The 26,129-nt window shown below is 39.3% G+C and overlaps 1 protein-coding gene across 1 annotated transcript in view; it reads right to left on the bottom strand.

The window, feature by feature from the left end:
- The window catches only part of PRP4K (pre-mRNA processing factor kinase PRP4K), a 61,541-nt gene extending 35,963 nt beyond the window's left edge, over positions 1–25,578 (bottom strand). Inside the window, exons 1-6 of the mRNA XM_081086633.1 lie at positions 25,506–25,578; positions 14,020–15,216; positions 10,996–11,172; positions 4,369–4,524; positions 3,133–3,214; positions 192–402 (exon numbers count right to left, since the gene is read on the bottom strand). Of these exons, the coding sequence (XP_080942759.1) occupies positions 192–402; positions 3,133–3,214; positions 4,369–4,524; positions 10,996–11,172; positions 14,020–15,216; positions 25,506–25,546 (1,864 nt within the window). The 5' untranslated portion in view covers positions 25,547–25,578. The remainder of the gene's footprint in view (positions 1–191; positions 403–3,132; positions 3,215–4,368; positions 4,525–10,995; positions 11,173–14,019; positions 15,217–25,505) is intronic.
- Between the last annotated feature and the right edge of the window lie 551 nt (positions 25,579–26,129).

The raw sequence follows: 26,129 nt of genomic DNA, 5'->3' as shown, positions 1-26,129 counted from the left end.
GAATTCAATATACTGTTGAGGTTATACAAATAGAAAACATCACTGTGATACATTAATACTGTATTACTGTAAGTTTGGCAGGAGTAACATTCTTAAATCCTTTCACTTTCCCCATCCCAAAACAATCTCTCTCAATCAGAGCTAAAAATTCAGAGAAAAGCATGGTCAAAACAAGAATCTAACTTACTCACCATTATTTTGTTCAACTGTCATTAGATTATGCTTGGCTTTTACTGAGGCCTCAAATGTATCAACGTTTTCCCGTTCATACTCTTTAACATCAGCAGCTACCCTTTCCAGAATGTCGTCTGGAGAAGGTGACCGTGTACGAGTACTACTCTGGGGGCTGCTGGGTTCAGATGGCACAGACATATTGCTATCTTCGGCAAGATATTTATATTTCTGTAATAACAATACAGTATATTATTTTCAGAAAATCTGATGCTATCTAAATATATCTGCTAAGAGGTGCTATATTACAAAGTCAATTAATGTTAAAACTTTTAAAAGGTATTGATGCCTTCATTGAATCAGATCCACAATCCCTTATATAATTCCAAAATCCATTAAACTCTAAAATAGTTTTTTTTATGTATGGTGCACATTCATTAGGTGGCAAAGCTGATTAAAATAGTAATGACACTATTTATAGTCTTATTTATTTCTCCCAGAGTAAACATAATAAGCCTTACTGCAGAAATATTCATGTATTTGATGATGGAGTGCTGTTCTAGACCCATGGATGGGGCTAATGTACATAAATGCACCATATTACCTTTCTAAAATTCAAATATTTCTGAGTTCTGAAGCACATCTGGCCCCAAGGGCTGGAGATAAGGGATTGTGGACCTGGGCAAAACCAAAAAAAAAAAAAAAAAAAAAAAAAAAAAAAAAAAATTCAACCAAGTCTTTAGGAATATCAGTTCAATAACAACAATTTCATCAATGATCCACAAAAGGTACGTTTCCTCTGGAATTCCAGTTTTGCCCTATAGCCTCTGGTGATTTAAGTTATTTCCGTCACTCTAACATACCGTTATCTGATTTATGGTTTGCCAAGTGTTTTAGATGAGCTGCCATGACTGTTCTTTACTTCTGTGTACTGTCCCTTATAGTATAAAAAATATCTACTCCCTCTGTCCTGTAATAATAGTAGCAAGTGAATGCTTAAACGGGAATTACTGGCGAATGCAGGTGTAAGTTATGTTGTACCGCAAAATTGCAAAGCCTTCAATCAAAATCAATGTTTCATGACATCTGTCATTTGTTTTGACACATCTTTCAATTTTTAGGTTAATCTAATTATTACGAATTATAACTATTTTTCTAATTTCTTCCACTGATCGAAATCAATTGTTTTATTTCAGTTGATTATCAACCCATTGTAAAAGATGAAAAAAAAAGAGTTTTCAAGCAAAGATCGAGTTGCGATTGTCCAGTTCTTGATGCATCAAAAGAAAAAGGAAAAGTTGCAGAAAGGTGCAATTACATTAGCTGCAAAACAATTTAAGTGCAATAAAATGACCATATCAAGAATTTGGAAACGTGCTTCCAAAAATAATTGTCAAGGAGAATCTTATGCTAATGTTGATTCTTTGAAAAAAACAAAACTGTGGACGTAAATGCAAAAATTATAGAGAAAAACTTAAAAAACTTAAACATATTCCTCTTAGCAGAAGAGGCACCATATTAGCCTTTGATAATATTTCTCCCGAAATACTGGATAATACGTTTCTGTCACTTCAACAAGTTACGCTGAAAGCAATGAAGAACGATGGCTCCAATAATTTTAAGCTCACGCATATAGAGAAAGCAAAGCTTCACAGCCAAGGGATCCTACCTACAAGTTTAAAATGCAGTAACGAAATTATTGAAAAATCCAGAAACTATCTGAACACTCAAAATAAAAATTAGGAATACTATTTTTAATTTATTGTTTAATTTAATCTAGTTTTTTGATATTAAATATTGTGTTCTATATTTATTTTCTTTTGCTACTATTATTATGGGACAAATTACATTCATCAACTGCTACTATTATTATGGGACAGAAGGATTATAATTTTTCATGTATTTCAGAATTCTTCCTTTCAACTTCTTCACTCACCTTCCCATCATTAGAAGAAAATTCTCCTAATGATGATGACAGAAGGCACTTTACAGGGACCGATATCCAAAAAGGATCTAGTGGCCATGGCTTTATCTTAGGATGGCCAAGGAAGAAGAGAGAATCTTCCAAGGCAGCTCACCTTATCATTAAATTACTATATCAAGGACAATGTATAGCACTTTCCACCCATTTTTTAAAAAATATATTTTTATTGATTTCAGAGAGGAAGGGAGAGGGAGAGAGAGAAACATCAATGATGACAGAGAATCATTGACTGGCTGCCTCCTGCACGCCCCCTACTGGGGATCGAGCCCACAACCCGGGCATGTCCTCTTGACCGCAATCAAACCCTGGATCCTTCAGTCTACAGGCCAACGCTCTATCCACTGAGCAAACCCGTTAAGGCTTTACCCATTTTTTAAAATGACCTAGCTTTAAACTAGTCTTAAAATTACTTTTCAGATGTTTCATTTAAATAATCACATTTGGATTAGAAAATCTGTCATTTTATTAAACATTAAAGTTTTTTATCCTTTCAACTAGTAACAGTTATAATTTTTTGCTAAATGAAATTCCTCCAATTTATTTTATATTCATTTATGAGGGTTTTCGTATTCATTACTTTAAAAAGGGGTAACTATGTCAATTTTATTAAGAAACTACCATTTTTAAGACCTATTGAATTGCTACTATTGTCACATTTTTAAGTAAAAAACCTTTATTTTACTAAAATATTATTTAAGGAGGATTGATCAAAACTGTACTAAAGCCGAAACCGGTTTGGCTCAGTGGATAGAGCGTTGGCCTGCGGACTGAAAGGTCCCAGGTTCGATTCCGGTCAAGGGCATGTACCTGGGTTGCAGGCACATCCCCAGTGGGAGATGTGCAGGAGGCAGCTGATCGATGTTTCTCTCTCATCGATGTTTCTAACTCTCTATCCCTCTCCCTTCCTCTCTGTAAAAAATCAATAAAATATATATTTAAAAAAAAAAAAAAAAAAAAACTGTACTAAAATCACATACCTGAACAATTGCTTGCCTTTGTATTCTTCTCTGCTCTATTAGGGCCTCTTCATCTTCTTCTTCTACATCAAAGTCTTCGAGGCTTAAAAAAATTACACATATATACATGTCATTAATTTTAAACATCCTTAGAGATTCCAAAACCATAATTTTATATGTTTTAAAAATAAAAACTAAAAAATATAGGTCGGTCATTTGTAAATTTGAGCTAAAGTCTTAAGCTACCTTACTCTCTGTTTCCCAGGGGTGGGCAAACTTTTTGACTCGAGGGCCACAATGGGTTCTTAAACTGGACCGGAGGGCCGGAACAAAAGCATGGATGGAGTGTTTGTGTGAACTAATATAAATCCAAAGTAAACATCATTACATTTTCTTTTCTTTTTTAGTTTTATTCATTTCAAAGGGGCCAGATCCGCCCTGCGGGCCGTAGTTTGCCCACGGATATTCTAAACTGTCTCAGTGCCTGGTTTGAAATCCTGGCAAGTAATTTAACCTTCTGTGTCTCCTTTTTCTCATTTGTTTCATGGCACCAAAATTGGGAACAAAAGGAAGATTCTTAAATTTAAAAAATGTCATCACAGGCTCTGCCATGACCTTAGTACTAGTAAAGTCATTTCACCCCTCTATCTTCAGTGTTCACGTCTATAAAACAAGAGGGCTAGGACAAATAAATAAATTGGTATATTTTCTGGGCCATAGAACTCTTTGAAAGCTATATATCTTTCCCCATCAAAATGCACATGCAAACATTTACATACAATCTGAAGGGGAATGTAGCCTTATCTCCAAACACTGACCCTGACTGATCCCGACTACCCACTAAAGAACTCCTACAATCTTTATCATCCTTTCCAGTGCAGCCTTTTCTACCGTCTGTTAAATGTCCACCGCAGAAGAAGCAAACTGGACCCTGAAGGTGTTAAGATCTATGTATAACACCTTTTTCCAATTCAATTTTCTCATCACCAAGCTCTAATCAGGGTTTCTTGACCTTAGCACTGTTGACATTTTGACAATTCATTATGGGGGCTGTTTTTTGTACTGGAGGATGTTGAAGAATATCCCTGGCCTCTACCTACTGGATGGCCTAAAATGTTTTCAGACATTGCCAAATGGAGAGGCAAATAATTCAGAAGCAAATTAATGAACTCACTTACAATATTCAGGTAGAAAATAAAGATTAAAGTTAAACAGTGTTTCTCTAAAAAGATAATTATGGGAAAATTCCACTCTTACTTATCTTCAGATGAAGATTCTTGCTCAACTTTCATTCCTTCAGAAAGACTTCCTTTAAATTTATCTTCCTTTACTTTGCTTCTGCTCCTACGTCTACGACCACCCCGTGATCGAGACCGCCTTCTCAAACGTGATCTGCTTCTCCGACCTCTGTCCCTATTTGAGAGAAGATGACATATATATATTTTTTCAAAAGCTCAATTTTTCTGTGAATCTAAAACTGTTCTAAAAATAAAGTATTAAAAAAAGTTGATTAAAATTTAAAATAACATAGTATCAGAAAGACGGGAATAATCAGCTTAACTGAAAATAACTGAAACATAGCTACCCTACTTACTGACTACACTGGAGCACAGAGAAATACAGGGGTGAGAGAAATGTTCTATATTTTGCCCTAGCTGGTTTGGTTCAGTGGATAGAGCCTCGGCCTGTGGACTCAAGGGTCCCAGGTTCAATTCCAGTCAAGGGCACATGCCCTGATTGTGAGCTAGAAGTTAGAAGTCGGGGTCGTGCAGGAGGCAGCCAATCAAAATTCTCTCATCATTGATGCTTCTAACTCTCTCTCCCTCTCCTTTTCTCCCTGAAATCAATAAAAATATATTTTAAAAAATGTTTACATCTTGATTATGGTGGTAATACAGCTCTTTGTCAAAACTCATAAACTGTACACCAAAAAGGGTGAATTTTATTTTATGTAAATGATCCTATCTAATAAAAGAGAAACATGGTAATTAGTCGTACGTCCGCTACCCTTCCCATTGGCTACTCAGGGCAATATGCAAATTAACTGCCAGCCAAGATGGCGGCCGGAAGCCAGGTAGCTTGAAACTAACATGAGGCTTGCTTGCTTCAGTGACGGAGGACTCCAATGTTCCCTGCCTGCCGCTGCCGGCCTCTGAGCTTGCAGTTTGAAACATTGTTACAAATATAGAAGCTAAACAAAACCCCAGAAACCTGCTTTCAGCCAGCCGGGATCTCAGAGCTGGAGTTGAAACAGTGTTTCGATTATAGAACCCAAAGAAACAAGATACTTGCTTTCAGCAGCAGAGGCCTAAGAGCTGGAGCCAAGCCTCAGAGCTAAAGCTGGCCCAGAATAAAAAAAGAAAAAAAGGAGCAGTTGGGAGCTTCAGTCACCCGCCAACCTGAAAACAGCCCTCAGGCCCTCACCCAGACCGGCCAGGCACCCCAGTGGGGACCCCCACCCTGATCCAGGACACCCTTCAGGGCAAACCAGCCGGCCACCACCCGTGTACCAGGCCTCTATCCTATATAGTAAAAGGGTAATATGCCTCCCAGCACTGGGATCAGCGGAGCTGAGAGGCCTCCCGGCACCGGGATCAGCGTGACAGGGGAAAGCGCCCAAACCCCGATTGCCCTGCGGCTCTGTGTGTGACAGGGGGCGGGGCCACAACCTCCCTATCCGCCCTGCTCTGTTCGTGACAGGGGAAGGCGCCCCAACCCCCTGATCAGCCCTGCTCTGTGCCTGATAGGGGGGAGCTCTGTGTGTGACGGGGTAGAGCCATAACCTCCCCATCAGCCCTGCCCTGAGTGTGACAGGGTGTGGCGCCCCAACCCCCTGATTGGCCCTGCTCTGTGCCTGACAGGGGGCAATGCCCCAACTCCCCTATCGGCCCTACTCTGTGAGTGACAGGAGGGAGCTCCTCAACCATCTGATCGGCCCTGCTCTGTGAGTGACAGGGTACGGAGCCCCAACCCCCCTCATGGGCCCTGCTCTGTGAGTGACGGGGCAGCGCCCCAACCCCGATTGGCCCTGCTCTGTGCGTGACAGGGGTGGTGCCGCAACCTCCCCATCGACCCTGCCTTGAGTGTGACAGGGTGCGGCGCCCCAACCCCCTGATTGGCCCTGCTCTGTGCCTGACAGGGGGCAGTGCCCCAACTCCCCTATCGGCCCTACTCTGTGAGTGACAGGAGGGAGCTCCTCAACCATCTGATCGGCCCTGCTCTGTGCGTGACAGGGTACGGAGCCCCAACCCCCCTCATGGTCCCTGCTCTGTGAGTGACGGGGCAGCGCCCCAACCCCGATTGGCCCTGCTCTGTGCGTGACAGGGGTGGTGCCGCAACCTCCCCATCGACCCTGCCTTGAGTGTGACGGGGGCGGTGCCCCAACCCCCCAATCGGCCCTACCCTGAGCGTGACTGAGGGTGGCATCGCAACCTCCCGATCCGCCCTGCTCTGTGCATGACAGGGGGCAGCGCCCCAACTCCCCAATCGGCCCTGCTCTGAGCCCGACCAGGGGCTGCACCTAGGGATTGGGCCTGCCCTCTGCCACCCGGGAGCAGGCCTAAGCCAGCAGGTCGTTATCTCCCGAGGGGTCCCAGACTGCGAGAGGGCACAGGCCAGGCTGAGGGACCCACCCTCTCCCCCAAGTGCACAAATTTTTGTGCACCAGGCCTCTAGTGCTTCAATAAACCTGATTTTTAAAAAGACTGCTGCTGATAAGGTATGGGAAGGATAAATATGATAAAATTCCAAGTTTAATTAATATGGCCCTCAGATATTTTTATAAATACCTAAAGGTAAAATGCCTCATATTAAACAAACAGAAACTATTATAGTTCTAACATTAAGGGTATAATTTATGTTAGAAAGATGTGGCACTCCAAGCACACAAAGGTGTAAGTCTCTATAAAGAAATCAGCAAACTCCCTGTTAATCACATCTAACCACCATGTTTACTTCAATCTCTTCAGAAACCTCACCAAAAGGGCAGTAAAAGGAACTATTAAAAAGAAAATCTTCAGGCTAAGAAAATGTGAGAGACATGACAGCTGAGATGCCAACAAAATCTTGAAATGTGCAAATCAAAAAGAGTAGTTACAAAAAAAAAAAGTAGTTACAGATCAGATCTAAATATTAGTCCAATAGGAATGGACAAGGTAAAAAAGAAACAAGTCAATGTATGCCACGAAACCCCAGAAATACTCAAGAATTGGAGATACTATGTTCTCTGAAGGATAAAACTTGAGATAAAAGATAAAAATAATTGTTTGAAAGCCTTTAGGAACACCTTAATTCTGTCTAGTCCCCTTCCTGACTCAGCAGAAAATGCCACTCCCCACTTCACATTCTGGCAGAATACTTAAGATTTTTTTATTATAGAGGTGCTAAGACTTATTTTATAGAGAGGTGCTGGTTGTAAAAACTGGCCCAAGGTACAGGAGAGACACTTTACTGAAAATAGGATTAAAGGCAAGTTGACATTATGAAGGACCAAAACTTCAGGGTAGCCACATCTATCCTCTTCAGCAGGAGATAAGATGATTCTGGGAAACTCACACACCCAAAAGAAAAGATACATAATTGTTGATATGATCAAGTCCCCACTTCATCACCCTCAAGTGATACCCACTAATCCACAAGTTGCACATTGTCAAAATGGAAGAAAACTTCTGTTCAGCAGTGCCTAACTTTCAAATCAGAACAGGCAGCAAGGAAAGATCCAGCTATCTGAGCACATTGATTGGTTGCCTCCCTAATGTGCCCCTACCGGGGCTGGGGAATCTGCAACTGAGATATGTGCCCTGGATCAGAAATCAAAATTTTGACCCTTAGGTCCAGAGGACAAGGCTCTAACCCAGTGATGGTGAACCTTTTGAGCTTGGCGTGTCAGCATTTTGAAAAACCCTAACTTAACTCTGGTGCCGTGTCACATATAGAAATTTTTTGATATTTGCAACCATAGTAAAACAAAGACTTATATTTTTGATATTTACTTTATATATTTAAATGCCATCTAACAAAGAAAAATCAACCAAAAAAATGAGTTCGCATGTCACCTCTGACACGTGTCATAGATTCGCCATCACTGCTCTAACCACTGGACAAGTGGGCCAAGGCCAAAACATGTTTTAATCAACTGTTTATGTTATCGATAAGGCTTCCAGCCAAGAATGGAGTATTAGCAGTTAAGTTTTTGGAGAACAGAAATTTATACGTGAATTATCTATGCCCCTAACACCCATGTTGTTCAAGAGTCAACTGTATAGGTAAGAGAAGACTACAAAGAACAAAAAACTCCACAGAAATTCATTATTATCTTTGACATCAGAGGCACTATTTCCATAAAACAAAAGTAAAATGTTATATAAAAAAAAGTAAACAGCCAACAAGGTCTTGGGAATATATATATATGGGCTTGGTGGAGGGGATCAGTGGAAGGGTAAGAAGGCAGAATGAGAAAAATCTAGACTGAAAGTAGAACAAAACAAACAAAAAAAGATGAGTAAAAAGAAAAAAAATGAATGGAATAATACAGAAGGTCCAATGGGGGCTGGAGGAGAGAAAACAATGGGAAATGGGAAAGAAAGCAAACAAAAACAAAAAAGAGAGAAAATTTCCCAAAATAGGAAACCATAATCATCCTGCATTAAATGGCCTATCTAGTGCCCAGAAAAATCAATGGAAAGAAAAAGCCACACACTAAGCACATGATAGTGAAATTTCAGAACACAGGGCATATATATATGCCTAAGCGACCGTCCAACCACCCAACTGTCGACCCATAGCTATGATGTGCAATGACCACCAGGGGGCAGACTCTCCGGCCAGTAGCTGTGACGCACACTGACCACCAGGGGGCAAACACTCAACGCAGGAGCTGCTGAGCTGCAATGATTTGGTTCTTGGGTGACACACCCAGAACCAAAGAGGAGGGAGCCCCATTCCGGAGTGCATCACCTGAGAACCGCCCTCTCACAATCCGGGACCCCTCAGGGGATATCAGAGAGCAGGCTGGGCCCAATCCCTGCAGGCCAGGCTGAGAGACCACACCAGTGCACGAATCCGTGCACCAGGCCTCTAGTTTATTATAAAAAGAGAGGGAGAGGGGGAAGAAAACAAGTCCTGTAAAAACTAACATCAGAATAGGACTTAATAGCAATATTGGAAACTAGAAAACAGCAGAATAACAATCTCAAAATTCTTTTTTTTGAGAGTAATAAAAAACAATATCAAAATTCTAAGAAAAAATGACATCAACCTAGAATTATATCCCTTGACATATCAGCAATGAGAATAAAGGACATTTTTTAGAGACATAGACCCCAAAATATAAGTCCTTTCCACATACTTTTCTCAGGAAGCTCCTGGAGATTCATTTCCAAAGCAAAGGGGTAAAACATGAGTAGACACTGGATACAGGAAATGGAATCACAACACAAAAAGAAAAACAAAGGAACACCAAAGGGAGAAAAAGACAAATTCCACAATGATAACTGCATAAGGAGGCCTATCAGGAGTCAGTTTGGAGCCAGAAGGCTAGAAGCATTAGAATGAAGGTCCTCTCCTCCCTCAACTATTTGCTCAGCAAGGAACAATATGCTTATGATCATAATATTGATTATATCAGGAAGCATAAAGAAAGGTGATGAAACCAGGCAGAAGAGAAACATGTGAGATTAAAAAAAAACTGTCCAAAGTAGGAAATCGATAGATAATGTGGCAATAACTTAAAAAAGTGTAAACATACACATGCTTAGACAAAGCATTTCTACTTTAGGAATCTAGGATACAAAATACTCAGAGATATGTAAAGATATATCCAGTAGTTGCAATATAAGCTTCTGGTGCACTATCTCTTTAAATGTTATTCTTGTATTAGTTCAATTAAAAATGTTAAAGATTAAATAGAGCTAGAGACATAGAAGCATGGAACAGCCTGTGAAATCTCAAAGGGAAGGTGGGGGAGGGTGGGTGGGTGGAGAGAGATCAACCAAAGAACTTGCATGCATATATGCTTAACCCATGGATGCAGATAACAGGGTGGTGATGGCTTGGGGTGGGGGTTGGGGGCTGGAAGTGGGCTAGAAAAGGTCAATGGGGGATAAAAGGGGACATATGTAATACTTTCACCAATGAAGATTTTTTTTTAAATGTTAAAAGATTGGCAAATGAACAATCATTTATGCTTTAGGTTAAAGTATTTAATGTATATGTGTTATTTTAAATGGATTCCCTGCTTTAAAAGCCAACCTTTTCAATTAAACAGCTAACTACTGACTACGTTGCTTCATATAAAATGATTTCTACTACGGTAAATTAAATAGGTTTTTGCCCAAAGAGTCTTTCATGCCTACTGAGGATATCATCTTGAGGCCATGTTCTTAAGGTGATCAAATACAAGTTAATAGAAAAATAAGTACAGAACTGTAAGACACACAGAAAACTGGGCTACTTATTTATTATCCTATGATTTATCCTGCTAGTTAAAAAATAACACACCTAATCCTAGCTCATTTAATATTTATCTCTTAAAAAAAATAAAAAATGTCCTACTTTTAAAAGATTGAGGTTTTTAATGAACACTGATTTATTTAAATTTAAAGGAAAACTCTATTAAACATTCAGAGCAGCGGTTCTCAACCTGTGGGTCGCGACCCCTTTGGAGGTCGAATGACCCTTTCACAGGGGTCACCTAAGACCATCGGAAAACATATATAATTACATATTGTTTTTGTGATTAATCACTATGCTTTAATTATGTTCAATTTGTGACAATGAAATTGGGGGTCACCACAACATGAGGAACTGTATTAAAGGGTCGCGGCATTAGGAAGGTTGAGAACCACTGATTCAGAGTTTAATGAAACAAAAGGGTAACATCTTTACCTTCTCCGAGGGGACCTGCTTCTTCTTCTAGGAGACCTGCTCCGCCTGAGTGGGGAGCGAGACCTCCTTCTAATGGGAGATCTACTTGCTCTTCTTCGGGTTGGAGACCACCTACTAATCGGGCTGGCATCTTTTGATCTCTCGCGTCTACTGAGGATATCGTCACGAGGTCGTGTTCTTAAGGGCACCAAATACAAGTAAATAGGAAAATGAATTAAGTCAAAATAAATGAATTTCATCTACATGTAATGGACATCTTTAAAAAGGGCACGCTATTACAGTGATTTTTTCAAATCATTTTTTGTACTTTTAGGTATTATTCTAATTTTCTATCATTAATGTTTATATAACTTTTAGACTCATGCAAAAATATTATTGTGAAAAAAATTCTATCTTTCCAAAATGTTTATTAGAATGAAGACAACCTTTAAAAATAAATATTCACAGTGCTTGCTTTGGCAACACATACATTAAAACTGGAACTGAAATCAGCATGATCCCTACATAAAGATGACATGCAAATTCATAAAGTGTTCCATATTTTTTAATATAAATAAATAAAAATAAATGCTCATAAACTTAAAAAGAAAAAGAAATGGCATACTTTACTAAAGATACTAAACAAAAACATGTTTCGTAACAAAACTTAAATTCAAATGATTATAATGATATCTGGGTGTTATGATAGGCACACACACAAAAAGACTATTTATTCTGGTCTCAGAATCTGAAGAATTATTAAAGATTATTCTTGCCGAAACCGGTTTGGCTCAGTGGATAGAGCGTCGGCCTGCGGACTGAAAGGTCCCAGGTTCGATTCCGGTCAAGGGCATGTACCTGGGTTGCGGGCATATCCCCAGTAGGAGATGTGCAGGAGGCAGCTGATCGATGTTTCTCTCTCATCGATGTTTCTAACTCTCTATCTCTCCCCCTTCCTCTCTGTAAAAAATCAATAAAATATATTTAAAAAAAAAAAAAAGATTATTCTTAAGGTTAAAGCCACTCACTCCAATTCCAGATAAATAATTCAAAACTTCCCCAAGTGAGTGATAATATTCCACTTCCTAAGTTTAAAGACTTTTATTTCTAAATTTTGACATTTTTGCAATTAAGAATCTTATTTTTAATATATCAATTACATACAATAATAGCATCTTACAATCAACACCAACCTTAGAGCAAAGAAAATATAAAAAGGGCAGTCCATCTAGTCATGGAAGTATATATTGGTATAAATTTCCTACAAGGAAATTCAGCAATAATTTTCTAAAATGTATAAACGTACATAATCATAGACTTTGCAGTTTCATGTCTGTGAATTTATTCTACAAAGAAATCTCACACATAACCCATGGATATCTTTGCATACAATCATGAAAATCTGTAATCAACCTAAATTTTCATTAGTATCAAGTGAAATGCATAAGTGGAACAACAAATCGCTGTTTCTCCCTTTCTCTCTTGTTAAAGGGGAAAAAATCAACCAATTTAAAAAATTTTAAAAGATCTGTATGTATTAACAGAGAAGTGTTTGATGAAAAAAGCAAATCACTGTTAACATGAATAGTATGACTCCATTTTTGTAAGAAAAAACATTAATATAATTGTATGGGCATAGAAAAAGGGCTAGAAAGATTTCTCTTAGGAGTAGCAATGGAAAAAGAGAGAGGGAAAGAATTTATATGCTTCTGCATTTTTTGAATTTCTCTTTAATTAATATTTCTTCTGTAATTAAAAAAATATTTGTTTTAAAAAATTCAACTCTAATCCTTAATAAATTCTTCAAAATATCCTTCACAAACTGAAAGCAAATTGACGGAGACCAGGATCATTAACTTTACATAACAAATCAGTAACAACTGCCTCAATGCAAGAAAGCTAATGGGGCCATTTCATTACAATGTAACTTAGAAGTAAAGAGTCAAGAGTATCTCTTTAAAATAGAGCTGTTTAAAAAAAAGCATTATTGAAATTTCTTGAAAAATATGATAAACTGAGTCTAGCTTATTTATTTAAACCCATAGACAATAAACGTTAATATATAATAATAAATGAACAGGAATTCATATCCTTACACAGAATAAGCCAATATTCCCTTAAGTGAAACTTGGCCGATTTTTTCACATGCCTAATCACTGAATATAAAGACAGCTAAAAATCTGTTTCTAAAGTACTTTAGAGTAGTCTAAACAATTCCCGACCCCTCCCTTCCAAAATCCTTTCTGTGTCTTAACTATTTATTACTTCTATAATCCTAGTAAGTAGGATCAATCTATTTTTTTCCCTAGTAAATAGGATCAATCTATTTTTTCCATTTATAAATTAAGCATGAGTCACTTCCCTGAGAGAATCACGAGAATTTGAGAAAAGAACTGATGGATTGAATGTATTATACAAATATGAATTATTTTCATTATTAGTGGTAGTAAAAAATAGTTTCTTATACCATCCTTCCTAAACTTAAGGGGTTGTTGTTGTTTGCAACAGATTATAAATATTTAAATTAACAAAAAAAATTTCCACTTTCAATTTCATTGTGTTTGGGGGCCAAAAGCAACTATAGTTTCAATTAATATTGTTAGAACTCAAAATCATGCCAATTCAAGAGAACAGACAGATCACAAACCTTAAAACTGATACCTCTTTTTTTTAACTTTTCAAAGTTGAAAATTTCAGCCTATATTGTCCAATGGAGTAATAATCCCCTCTAGGAAATATACTCCCTCCCCATAAATGGGTATACAGAGCTGTCAATTTACTTGGATTTAAAGGAATGAGTCTGCAAGTTAGATACTAAATTAAGAACTTGAAAACAAAGGTTTCTATCAAGTTCAGTATTTGTAAATTGTCCACAACCAAGATACACAATGACAAAAGTACAAATGTAAATACAGTAAATGGAATGGATTACACCTAAAACTATAAAACTCATTACTATCTCATCTTTCATTGTCACAAGTTCTAGTTTCTCCTTTAAAATTTGGTGCATTGGTAAAAAGCACTAACATTTTGAAAATAAGTTACCTTGGGGAAGAAAGTCGTCTCCTTTCTGGTTCTCTTCGTTTTCTTTCCAAGGATCGGCTCTTAGCTCTTCTACTGGGAGACAGAGTTCGAGAAGGTGACTTGCTCTGCTTAGACCTTCTATCATTTAAAAGTGGAGATCTACTTCTTCTGGATTTATCACGTTGTTTTGGAGACAAACTTCTTCTTTTAGGACTACGACCAGGTCTTCTACTGGGTGACCTATTTTCTTTCCCAGAAGAAGCATCTTTAGAGGGAGATTTAATTGGCTTCTTTTCTTTATCAGTTTCAGACCGTTTTGATTTTCTCTCTTTGGACCGTGACCTTCTGTCTTTGGATTTACCTCTTAAGTCAACTGGGGATCTGGATTTTTTGCCTCGATCACGACTTCTTTCATTTATAACTGGGGATTTTTTTCTATCTTTTGACTTACTTTTATCTTCAATCTTAACCTTGTCATCAGTAGGAGATCTGGCCTTCCCAATTTTCTCTTGAGATCGCCTTCTAAGGGTAGGAGATTTTGATTTTCTTGCTTGATCTTGAGACTTACTTCTTTTGGATGGACTTTTAGACTTTTTCCTCTCCTTTGATTTGCTCCTAGTTGTCTTCTCTTTAACTATTTCAACACCTCCCTTACTTTTCTTTTTATCAGACCTATGTCTAGTCCGTTCTTTGGATCTGCTTTTACTTCGCTTTTTTGTACTATTTTTATTGTCCATAAGTTCAAGTTTCCCCTTGGTAGTGGAAGATCTAGTACTAGACCTATTTCCATTTCTTGCCTTTTCATGAATTTCCCCCTCTTCTTCAGAGCCAGATTCATAACCTTGTAATATGAGCCCCATCCCTGACTGGACCTTTCCTTCCATTAACTCATTATCAAGTTCAGCTTTAATCAAGGCTCTCTGTTTTTCCAAGTCTTCCAGCAACGCTAAATCATCAAGTTTAGTTCTTTTTGCTGGAGACAAACCTTCTTTGTCAGAAGCATCTATAACTTCTTTTCTTTTGTGTTTCTTATGTTTATGCTTATGTTTATGTTTTTTATCCTTGTCTTCTTCTAAGGAATGTTTATGTTTCTTATGTTTACTTCTGTGTTTATGCTTCTTTTTTTTGTGACGACTGTGCTTATTTTGAGATTGGTCTTCTGATACTTCTCCATTTTCTTCATGTATACTCTTTTCAGAATTATCAGCATCTTCCATCCTATAATGTATCAAACACATTTTAAAATCATATAATTTATCGAGCATTCATGATCATAACAAAATAATGATAAAATACATTTCAATCGAATACACAAAAGAATGCCCCATTTTCTTTTATTAAACACATAGACCTATTTGGGAGACTAATCTCTTTTTCCACTTTAAATTCAGAAGCATACTTTAAAAAAAAATCTCTGGGGCCAATATTGAGCATACCCAAAATAGCACTCCATCATGTGCACCGGTGGCTGATGTTGATAGTATAAATATACCTTCCAAGTGTTAAAACTTCATAGTAAACTAACCAGGAGTTACAGACTCTTGACCTGCAGCAGCCACTGAGAATCATGTCATTGAGCCATATCAAAGGGTCTTTTGCAGGTTAATAATAGTTCAAATCAATAATAGTTCAAAATCAGCAATTTCACATGGTCTAACCCAATATTTGCTCAGCTAAGTTTCAAATGAAGAGATTATTTTCCAAAAATATGTTCAGTGGCTTTTGTACTTAATTGTTTGAGCTATGCTCAGTTAAAGAATTTATGATTTAAATTATTTTGCTAAATCAATGCTGTTCAGTATTCCCAGGTAAAACACAGGCTACGACAACAATATTTAAATTTACCCTTTAAAGTCACTCCATACTGTATTATCACATCTTAGAATGAGATCAAAACAAGACTTTAATTTATCTGAATTAATTCATACTATTTTTGAAGGAAAATATGAATTATTGTCAAAATCCTTCCAATTATACACTCCTGTACTGTCAGTAAGTTTATCAAATAGCTCCTTGCAAGTTATGAATAAATCTATTCATTCAATCTCTTTTACCATTTTTTAAAGATCACCTATATTTAAATGTAGATATTAAGGTGGGTAGCAGGAAAACAAAGATGTACAAGACCAATACCTGCCTTCCTCAAGAAAATGATAGTCCAGAGGAAAACAAAGTGTAATGATAATTACACAAATAAGGGCATTATGGGATAATGACATGAATAAAGGAACACTAAAGGAAAACCTAAAATCATTTTGAAAATGGTCAAGGGAAGTATCTTGAATGAAATTACAGAAAAAAACCCACGCTATTTTTTAAGCAGGTACTTTGGGTAGAATAAGAAATGTTTATCGGGAAGGTACATGAGTTGGAAGTAACACTGTAACATTCTCCTCAAGAATGAGTAAAAAGCCGAAACCGGTTTGGCTCAGTGGATAGAGCGTCAGCCTGCGGACTGAAAGGTCCCAGGTTCGATTCCGGTCAAGGGCATGTACCTGGGTTGCGGGCACATCCCCAATAGGAGATGTGCAGGAGGCGGCTGATCGATGTTTCTCTCTCATCGATGTTTCCAACTCTCTATCTCTCTCCCTTCCTCTCTGTAAAAAATCAATAAAATATATTTAAAAAAAAAAAAAAAAAAGAATGAGTAAAAAATTAACCAGAAGGGGAAAGAGGTACTTTAGGGTGAAAAAAAAAAAAAAAAGTGAAAAGGGGATAATTATATATAGCCAACTGTAAGCAGATCAGTGCTGTCAGGGCATCAAACATGTGGAAGTAAATGGTCTAATGAAAGTTAAGATCTCAGTGGACCAATTCCAGATGACAAGATACAGCATGAGATTCTGGGAGGTAGTGGCTGAGATACAGTTATAGGCTCACTGTAATCAAAGGCCTAGGAACTGCGAGGTAAGGTTGTTGGATGGATGGTCTGTAATGACATTGTCATTATGGCAGGGTTGAAGAAGAGTCTGACCTTCCAGCCAAGTCTGTGCTCAATAAAGGACACAATGGAGTTTGCTTGAAAAGTTTTCAATTAACGAGGGGGGTGCAGAATATGGAGAACATAACTACCACATGGCAAATACTTTGAATTTTTTAGTGTCAGATTGCCAATATCCATTTCTGGTACTATAGACTCTGGGAAATAAAAAAAATATTAAAATAGAGCTGCAGAGGAAGCTGTGTCTTCTAGTGAGAGTCAGGTTTTAGTTTGAGCTTACTTCTAATAGGGTATGAGAAGATAGAATAAATATAGTAGTGTTCTCTGGATCATCAAATGTTCTCAAAAGACTTGGAAAAAGAAAGTGTAATATCTTTGTATTAAAACAAACAAACATAAAAACAAACAAACATGATTGTGGAGGAGGGAAAAATCACAAAACTAGAAAATAGGTTACACCTTTGTATAAGGCTATACACCCTCCTATAGGCAATCCTTGCCCAGAAATCTTTCATGCCACAATCCACGTGAGATATATGAACCTTGACTCACAGGGGGAAAAGTCTGAGACAAATTGAATTAGGCTAATTCAAGATATGGGGATAGGTATGGAGAACCTTTTAAAAGGTTGAGGATGATTTTCAGGTAAAACACTAAGTACTCAAAGTATAAAATTCAGATCAAGCTACTAGTAACTGAAGACCCTTTAAGTAAAGAAGAATAGTTGGATGGTTAGGCAGTTTCCACAAACTACCTGGATTCAAATACTGGGTTCAACTTACTAGTTGTGCAGACTTAGGCAAGTTTAAGATTTCTCTGATCTGTAGGCACCTCATGTATAAAATGGAAAAATTATAAAAATAATAGCATCTACCCCAAAGCGTGTTGTGAAGATTGCACAGGGCAATAGATGTTAAGGTTTACAACAATGCCTAGCACAAACCAAGTGCCAAAAAGTAAGCTGTTATTATTGTTCAGATACTGGATAAATAAATATATTTACTCATCATGACACTGGAGCTGGCAGGACTAATACTAAGAATGTTATTTTAAGGAATACTATCAAAGACCATGGATGCTCGAGTCAAACTATCTTATTAAAATGTCATCTCCAACATGGCACACCTAGTATAACCTTAGGCAAGTTACTTCTGTGCCTCAGTTTCCTCAATTGTAAAAACTGGGGAAATAATAGTATTGACAAATCAGAGATTTGTCTTGGCAATGGTTCACACAAAGTACTCAAGAAATATTATCTCTCCATATGTCTCCAAGACAGGTGAGATATTAAAGTTAAAGGGACTTAAGGAATGTGCCTAAGGTCACACAGCAAGCTAACAAGAAGGCTGGTATTACATTCCAAATTAGTCAAGAGCTCTTCCTTATGATGGATGCTTTTAAAATGAGAGCATTATCACTACTCTGCATGACACTTGATTGTTGCCTCCTACTCCATTCAGAGTCAAAACTAAAATTCTTTACAAGGCCTCATAAAATCTGCCCAACTTCAATATTTTGAACCTATTACTTTCCTCTCACACTCATCCACTTCAGCTACACTGCTCTCCATGAACAGGTAAATCTCAGGGCCTTGGTACTTGTACTTACTGTCTTCTGCCTAGAATGCTTTCTCCAGTTGTATATATTGCTGGTTCTTTTGCAAACCTCAATTCTTTGTGCAAATTATACTTCCTCAGTTAAGTTTCCCTGATCACTTCATTTTAATCGCAACACCCACCCTACCACACATATATTGCCTTTCTTTGCTTAATTTTTCTCCAAGTTGCCACAACCTAATACAATTCTGTTGGGCTCTTCCTATTATAACACAAACCCTATGAGAGGAAAATTTTAATGTTTAATCCACTGCTCTATCCCTAAGACCTATACTATCTAACTTATAGAAGGTACTCAGTAAGTACATTGTTTGCGGGTAGTTTTTATCGCGCGCTAACAGGTGGCGCGGGCCATTTTTGCTAATTTTTTGCACAAATGGCAACGTTCAGTAAAATTACGATAACTTTAGTTTACGTATTTATACGTTACCCGCATTCTACCGCTAGTCTATAAAAAACGTATTAATATGTGTCCCCCGCTCTACTACACTGGTAGAACGTATAAATACGTAAAACGTATAAATATGTTTCCCGCATACAATGTGTTAAATGATCCTATATAATAAAAAGGTAATATGCAAATCAAACGGTGGAACTACGGTTGCTATGATGCGCACTAACCACCAGGGGGCAGACACTCAAGGCAGGAGCTGTCCCCTAGTGGTGAGTGCACTTCCACAGGGGGAGCGCTGCTCAGCTAGAAACTGGGCTCATGGTTGGCGAGTGCAGTGGCGGTGGCGTGAGCCTCTCCCGGGTCCCAGACTGCAAGAGGGCACAGGCCAGGCTTAGGGACAGCCCTCCTACCCCAGTGCACAAATGCCGTGCACTGGGCCTCTAGTTTATATAGAATAACATATAAAAACTGTATTCAATACACTACAGATGGTTTATACTGGCTATACCAGGGATGGTGAACCTTTTGAGCTCAGCGTGTCAGCATTTTGAAAAACCCTAACTTAACTCTGGTGCCATGTCACATAGTCACATATAGAAATTTTTTGATATTTGCAACCATAGTAAAACAAAGATTTATATTTTTGATATTTATTTTATATATGTAAATGCCATTTAACAAAGAAAAATCAACCAAAAAAAATGAGTTCGCGTGTCACCTCTGACACGCGTGTCATAGGTTCGCCATCACTGGGCTAGACCATACTCTTACCTTTGACAGCAAACACTTTGTTCTTGCTCAGGTATATTTCCAGGGCTTCACAGTACACATGCCTATTTCTTGAATGCAGTACCCTAAATGATTTAATCACCTCCCTCACCAAGAAAAACCTGCTCTTTGAACCTTTTTCTAAAGCTTTCTGTAATTTACAAATCTGCCAAGTTTCATTCAAAATTCTTAAGAATTTACCAAAAGCTTTTCTAGCTCCTAATGCTTCTGAGAATCAGGATGTACATCATGATACCCAGTGTTTGAGAGCCATTCCCATGAGTGACACCAGTTTCTATTGTAATTTAATGTTACCTCAAGAAATGATTAGGTTACTGATAAAAATGCTACAAGCATCTTAGGGCCAGCTAGGTTAACCTTAATAATCCTAGAGTTCTCCCACACTGGAATTAGGCATAGAGCAGACATTTACCCTCCTCAGTTGATCTCTAAGGCAAATTTCATAGAAAATAATAATTGCAGTCTGACGAGGTAAATCAGGAAAACTTGAACTCAACAAGTCAATGGCATATTACATATAATGACCTTGTGCTAAGGCAGCTAATTTGGGATCATCATTAACAACTTTCTTCTAAAGCTTTAGGGAAAGGTTTCTTGTAAGGTAATAGTATCATCACAAGAAAAGTGAATACAATAAGTAAAATATTCTGAGAGCTAGAGACCACACTCACATAACTTTTACTACAGTATATTATTATAACTATAGGCCTGGTGCATGAATTTGTGCATGGGTGGGGTCCGGCCAGCCCACCCCAATCAGGACTGATCTATCGACCTGGCTAGCTGGGGGGAGGTGACACAGGAGGTTGGCCGGCCCCACCCTCTGGTCAAACTCCCAGTTGAGGGGACAATTTGCATATTAGCCCTTTATTATAAAGGACTGTTCTATTTTATTATTAGTTGTTATTGTTAATCTCAAGTTTTTCACAGATATGTATGTATAGGAAAAAACATAGTACAGGTATACCTTTGGAGATATTGCAGGTTTGGTTCCACATCACTAAAAGAAAGTGAATGTCACAATAAAGACAGTCACAATGTTTATAAAAGTTACGTTTTAGCCCTAACCAGTGGTTCTCAACCTTCCTAATGTCGCAACCCTTAAATACAGTTCCTCATGTTGTGGTGACCCCCAACCATAAAATTATTTTCGTTGCTACTTCATAATTGTAATTTTGCTACTGTTATAAATCGTAATGTAAGTATCTGATATGCAGGATGTATTTTCATTGTTTGCGACCCACAGGTTGAGAACCGCTGCACTGGTTTGGCTCAGTGGATAGAGCATCATCAGCCTGCGGACTGAAAGGTCCCAGGTTTGATTCCGGCCAAGGGCATGTACCTTGGTTGCGGGCACATCCCCAGTAGGAGGTGTGCAAGAGGCAGCTGATCGATGTTTCCCTCTCATCAATGTTTCTAACTGTCTATCCCTCTCTCTTCCTCTCTGTGGAAAAAATCAATAAAATATATATATTTTTAAAAAGTTATGTTTATACTATACTTTAGTCCAGGGGTCCCCAAACTACAGCCCGCGGGCCACATGCGGCCCGCCGAAAACATTTGTTTTTTTACTTCAAAATAAGATCTGTGCAGTGTGCATAGGAATTTGTTCATAGTTTTTTTTTAAACTACAGTCCGGCCCTCCAACGGTCTGAGGGACAGTGAACTGGCCCCCTGTTTAAAAAGTTTGAGGACCCCTGCTTTAGTCTATTAAGTATGCAATAGCACTGTCTTTAAAAAACAATTCCTAAATTTAAAAATACTGCTAAAAATGCCATCCATCAGCTGGGCTGTACAGTACTAACATCAAAAATCGCTGATGACAGATTACCATAGTATAATAACAGTAACATTTGAAATAGTGTGAAAATGATCAAAATGTGACATAGAGACATGACATGAGCAAATACTGTTGGAAAAATGGCACAGACAGACTTACTCAAGGCAGGGTTACTATAAACCTTCAACATGTAAAATGCAATATCTGTGAAGTGCAATAAAGTGAGGTATGCCTGTACATGTAGAATTTGATACTATCTGTGGTTATGGCATTCACTGGAGGTCTGGGAATGTATACCCCATGAAAAAGAGGGACTATTGCATATAAATTCCATATATATAAATTTACATTTTGCAATTTAACACACATTAGCAGGTGTATAGGTCTATACCAACCTGGTCTACAACAGTTTTGTCATAAAACAATACTGACTGAGAGCTGATTAATGTCCTTCAAATCACATTATTTGGAAACAAAGCTAAGTTAAAAGTTCAGGCAATATGAAAGGGTTTAACAGTATTTGTTCATTTGTTTTGTCGAATGCAAAGTACCAGTTTCACCCTTCAAACAACCCAGATCTTGGGGCATCTGGCACAAATAGCCATGAACAATTTTAAAATAAAGTCGCCAGTTACCAACCACAAGTGTTATTTTAACTTTCTTTTTCACATCGTTTCCCCCTCCTCCCCTAGAATATTCTTTTTTTATATCTTTTTGGGGGGCATTCAATTTATGCTTTGGAGACAAAATGGTTAGCAAAGGGAATGCAATTGCTTCTTTATAAGTAATTAAGCTTGTTTCTCTAACAAATTAAACTACTTTAATACAGAACTAACGGAGAAGTAAAAATAAGAATGAATCCCCAAAGACTTTCTTTTATGTGTATATGTACACATACACACATACACATATGCACTTTTACTGATTTCAGAGAGGAAGGGAGAGAGAAACATTGAGGAGAGAGAATCATCAATTGGCCACCCCCTGCATGCTCCCACTGGGGATTGAGCCCACAACCCAGGCATGTGCCCTGATCCGGAATTGAACTGAGACCTCCTGGTTCATGGGTCAATGCTCAACTACTGAATCTCACTGGCCGGGCAAGACCAACTATTCTTAAAACAATTTCCTTGACCCACATCTTTTCTAAATCAGGTTTGGGATTATATTTCAAAGAATTAGAACTATCACATAAAAGTGGATCTTTCTGGGACACTGGAAATAAATGAAAATTATTTCAAGCCTTAAAGGCTATTTTTAAAATGTATAGTGGCAGACCAGACTATACAATAGATAGGAGCTGGGTTCTAAAACCAGACTGCCTGGGTTTAAATCTTGGGTCTGTCACTTAGTACAACCTTGGCCAAGTTAACTTAATTTTTCTGTGCTTCAGTATCATCTGTAAAACATGGGAAATAACAGTATCTACCACCAACGGGCCATTATAAGGATTAAATGAGTTAATATTTATTTGTTCAGTGCTTTGAGCAATTCCTGGCTTGGTAAGTACAAACAAGTCAATGCATGTAAAAATGTAAATGTTTAGCCCTGCCAGTTTTGCTCAGTGATTATAGAGCATCAGCCTGTGGACTGAGAGTTCGATTCCGATCAAGGGCACTGACCAAGGGCACGTACCTCAGTCCCTGGCTCTGGTAGGGGCATGTGTGGGAGGCAACCAATGGGTATATCTCTCACATAGAAGTTTTTTTTTCTCTCTCTCCCCCCACCCTCTACCATTCTCTCTCTAAAAAAGGGGGAAGGTAAATATTCTTGGGTGAGGATTAATAAATATATATATGTGTGTGTGTGTGTGTGTATATATATATATATATAATATATAATATATAAATAAATGTATTTTTTATATAACACACGCACACATATATTTTTTAAAGTAAATGTTTAAAACCATCCAAAAGGCTGAGTTAGCTAATGAGTGACAAATGTAAAAGCCCTAGAAAGCCTTCAGGAAGCTTAAAACTGTTTTTTTAATATTTACTTTTTCTAAATTAGAACTTTGAATAGCATCCATATAAACTATTAAGTATCCTCTAAAGAACTGTTCAGACACTACAGTATATCCAGCATTCAGTATGAGCAGCATACATAGTACTTGCTTTCATATCAAACTGTTTTGTTAAACATCTTCAAATAATTGAAAATGGAACACATATAAACCAAATATTCCATTTATACCCAATGTTCTGTGGGGGAGGGGAAGTAAAATTAAAGACTATCTCAGTATCACTCACATTGCAAAGGCCTAAAAAAGTTACTTATTACTATCAAATCTAGTATTTGAATATGTAAATAAAAATGTAGCTGAATGACTCCTCAAAGTGAATCTGAACTGTTTCTAAAATAAAATGAGCCATAATACTATAGGACTTTAATTTTTAAAAATGTTTTTATTGATTTGAGAGAGAAGGGAGAACGAAACATACACTGAGTGGCCAGATTATTATGACCACCCCATCAGTACAATGAAGTGAATTAGTTATGCAAATAATAATAATAATAAAACCTTGAGAGTATTTGCTGAGGAAGTTTTCAATATTCAGTATTTTTGGAAGTGTCAATGAAGTACTGATGGGATGGTCATAATAATCTGGCCACTCAGTATAGGTGAGTGCACAATCTGGGCTGGAGCCCTGAAGGGGACTCAAACCCCGACCTCTCTGTTCAACCACCGCACCGCCTAAGATGGGCACTGCGCTGGCAAAAACACTGTAACGGTGCCACACTGTGACCTCGAAGAGACACAACATGAGGCAAACTCTAGTTAAAACTTTAGACTCCGTCTGCTGTCCTCTCTGAGTCAAATGTGAACATAATAAAGCAGCTTTCAATAGTCCTCCATGAAAAACTTCACTGTCTAGCTGAGTAAAGCCCAGGGCTGAGGCGTCCCACTGGTTGCACAGCCATGAAGTGTTGGGCCGTCTGGTGGCAAAGATTTCTCCTATCTCTCAATCCCAAGTTGCTGGGCTATATCTACCTCTTTTCTAAAATGGCTGGAAACAAGTCAGATAATGCTGACGCAAAAACGGGCGATACAAGAATATTGTTTTAAAATCCATTCTCTTTTATGTTCTTGTTTGAGATTTCCTCAACACACACACGAAAAACAAATACAGTGATTTCAGTGAAGCAATGGTTAGCCTCTGCAACACACACAGGTATGCATTCCTCTCGGCCGCATCCACGATGTTATACTGGCTTAACTACAGGAAAGTGCCCGGGTCCGTGGGAGCTGGCCATGTCCACTACCGCTCTCAGGGGTCCTCCCGAAGGAGCGCTGCAGGCAGGCCCGAACGCCAGGCCTTAACCCCAAGGACCTGGTCTTAGTTTGTCTCACGTTCGCAAGTTGGCAAGTAAGCTGCAATAAAACAGCGGGTGGGTGATGGAGTAAGGAAGAGTCCAGGGGTGGCGAGAGGACGTGCACAAACTATCGCTGTGGGAGGTCCAAAGGGTGACCCTAGCACCCTGCTCCTCGCGGCTTTCTGGCTCTAAAGCTCACCCCGGAGCAGGACGACCCGCACTGCACGCGGAAGGAAGACACGTCTCCGGAAGGGCCCGGGTGCCGCTCGGCTCCTCGCACCCCCAGCACCGAGGCTGGGGTGCGGCGGCCCGGGATCGCCGCTCGGACCCGCCGGGGGGACTGGGAAGGCGCGACCGCACCGGGGCCGCAGCCGCCTGGCGCGCGGGACCTGTAGAGGCCGCTCGCGCCCACGGCTCCCAGAGGAGCGACGCGCGGCAGGCCGCGGCCACCTCCGACTCAACAGACGCGGCCTCAGGGAGTGGAACTCGCAGGCCGGCCGCCCACCCGCGCCCCACGTTTCCCGCCCCACAACGTATCGGGCGGGGAAAGGCAAAGTTTGGCTCTCGCCGTTAGGCCTGAACTTTCCCGCCCGCCGGTGCAAGTCTCCGCCGTCTGCCACCCCGCAGTCCCCAGGGCCGCGGCCTTCCGTACTGCAGGGAGAGACTTACTCCGACTGTTCCCGCAGACACGGAGCCTCGGCGGCGGCCATCTTGAACTTCCTGACTCGTTGGTGGCGGCGGCTGCCCGGGCGGTGGAGGCTGGTGTAAAGGGGAGGAAGAGGGAGCAGAGCCGTCGCGCATGTGCTGAGCGCGCAGGGCACCGTGGAGCTCTGAGTCCGCTCTAAGAATCCAGATATAAAAGTGCATCCGGGGACAGGGCGAGCGAGCGTGATGACGCAACTTCCCCAGACGGGGGAGGGGCGCGAGGAGCGGCGGGCGGCGCCTGCCGAGGGTTCGAGGCCGGGTGACAGGCATGCGCTCTGCGCGGGTCAACGTTAGAACCGAACTAGGTCTGGGAACCTGCTGGAGAGGGAGGAGACGGGACTCGGTGGGACGTGGGTCTCGGGTGTTCTCACGGGGGCCCAGGAGCCGAGTTAAAGTTCTCAGACTACCGCAAACCAAGTGACGGCTTTGCTTCTGAGCTGCGTTGGAGGCGTAGTGAATGCCTCTTGACTGGCTGGGTGATTCAGCCAGAAGTCGCATTAAGGGCAAGCTTGTAGAAAGGCATACTGAGAATACTGGAAAGTTAGAGTTGCACTTAGAACGTAAATGTACTTTAATATGTAACCGTTA

The sequence above is a fragment of the Myotis nattereri genome (genome assembly GCF_964212035.1).
Source record: "Myotis nattereri genome assembly, chromosome: 3".
NCBI classification, from domain to species: domain Eukaryota; kingdom Metazoa; phylum Chordata; class Mammalia; order Chiroptera; family Vespertilionidae; genus Myotis; species Myotis nattereri.
This window is presented reverse-complemented; position numbering and strand designations above follow the sequence as displayed.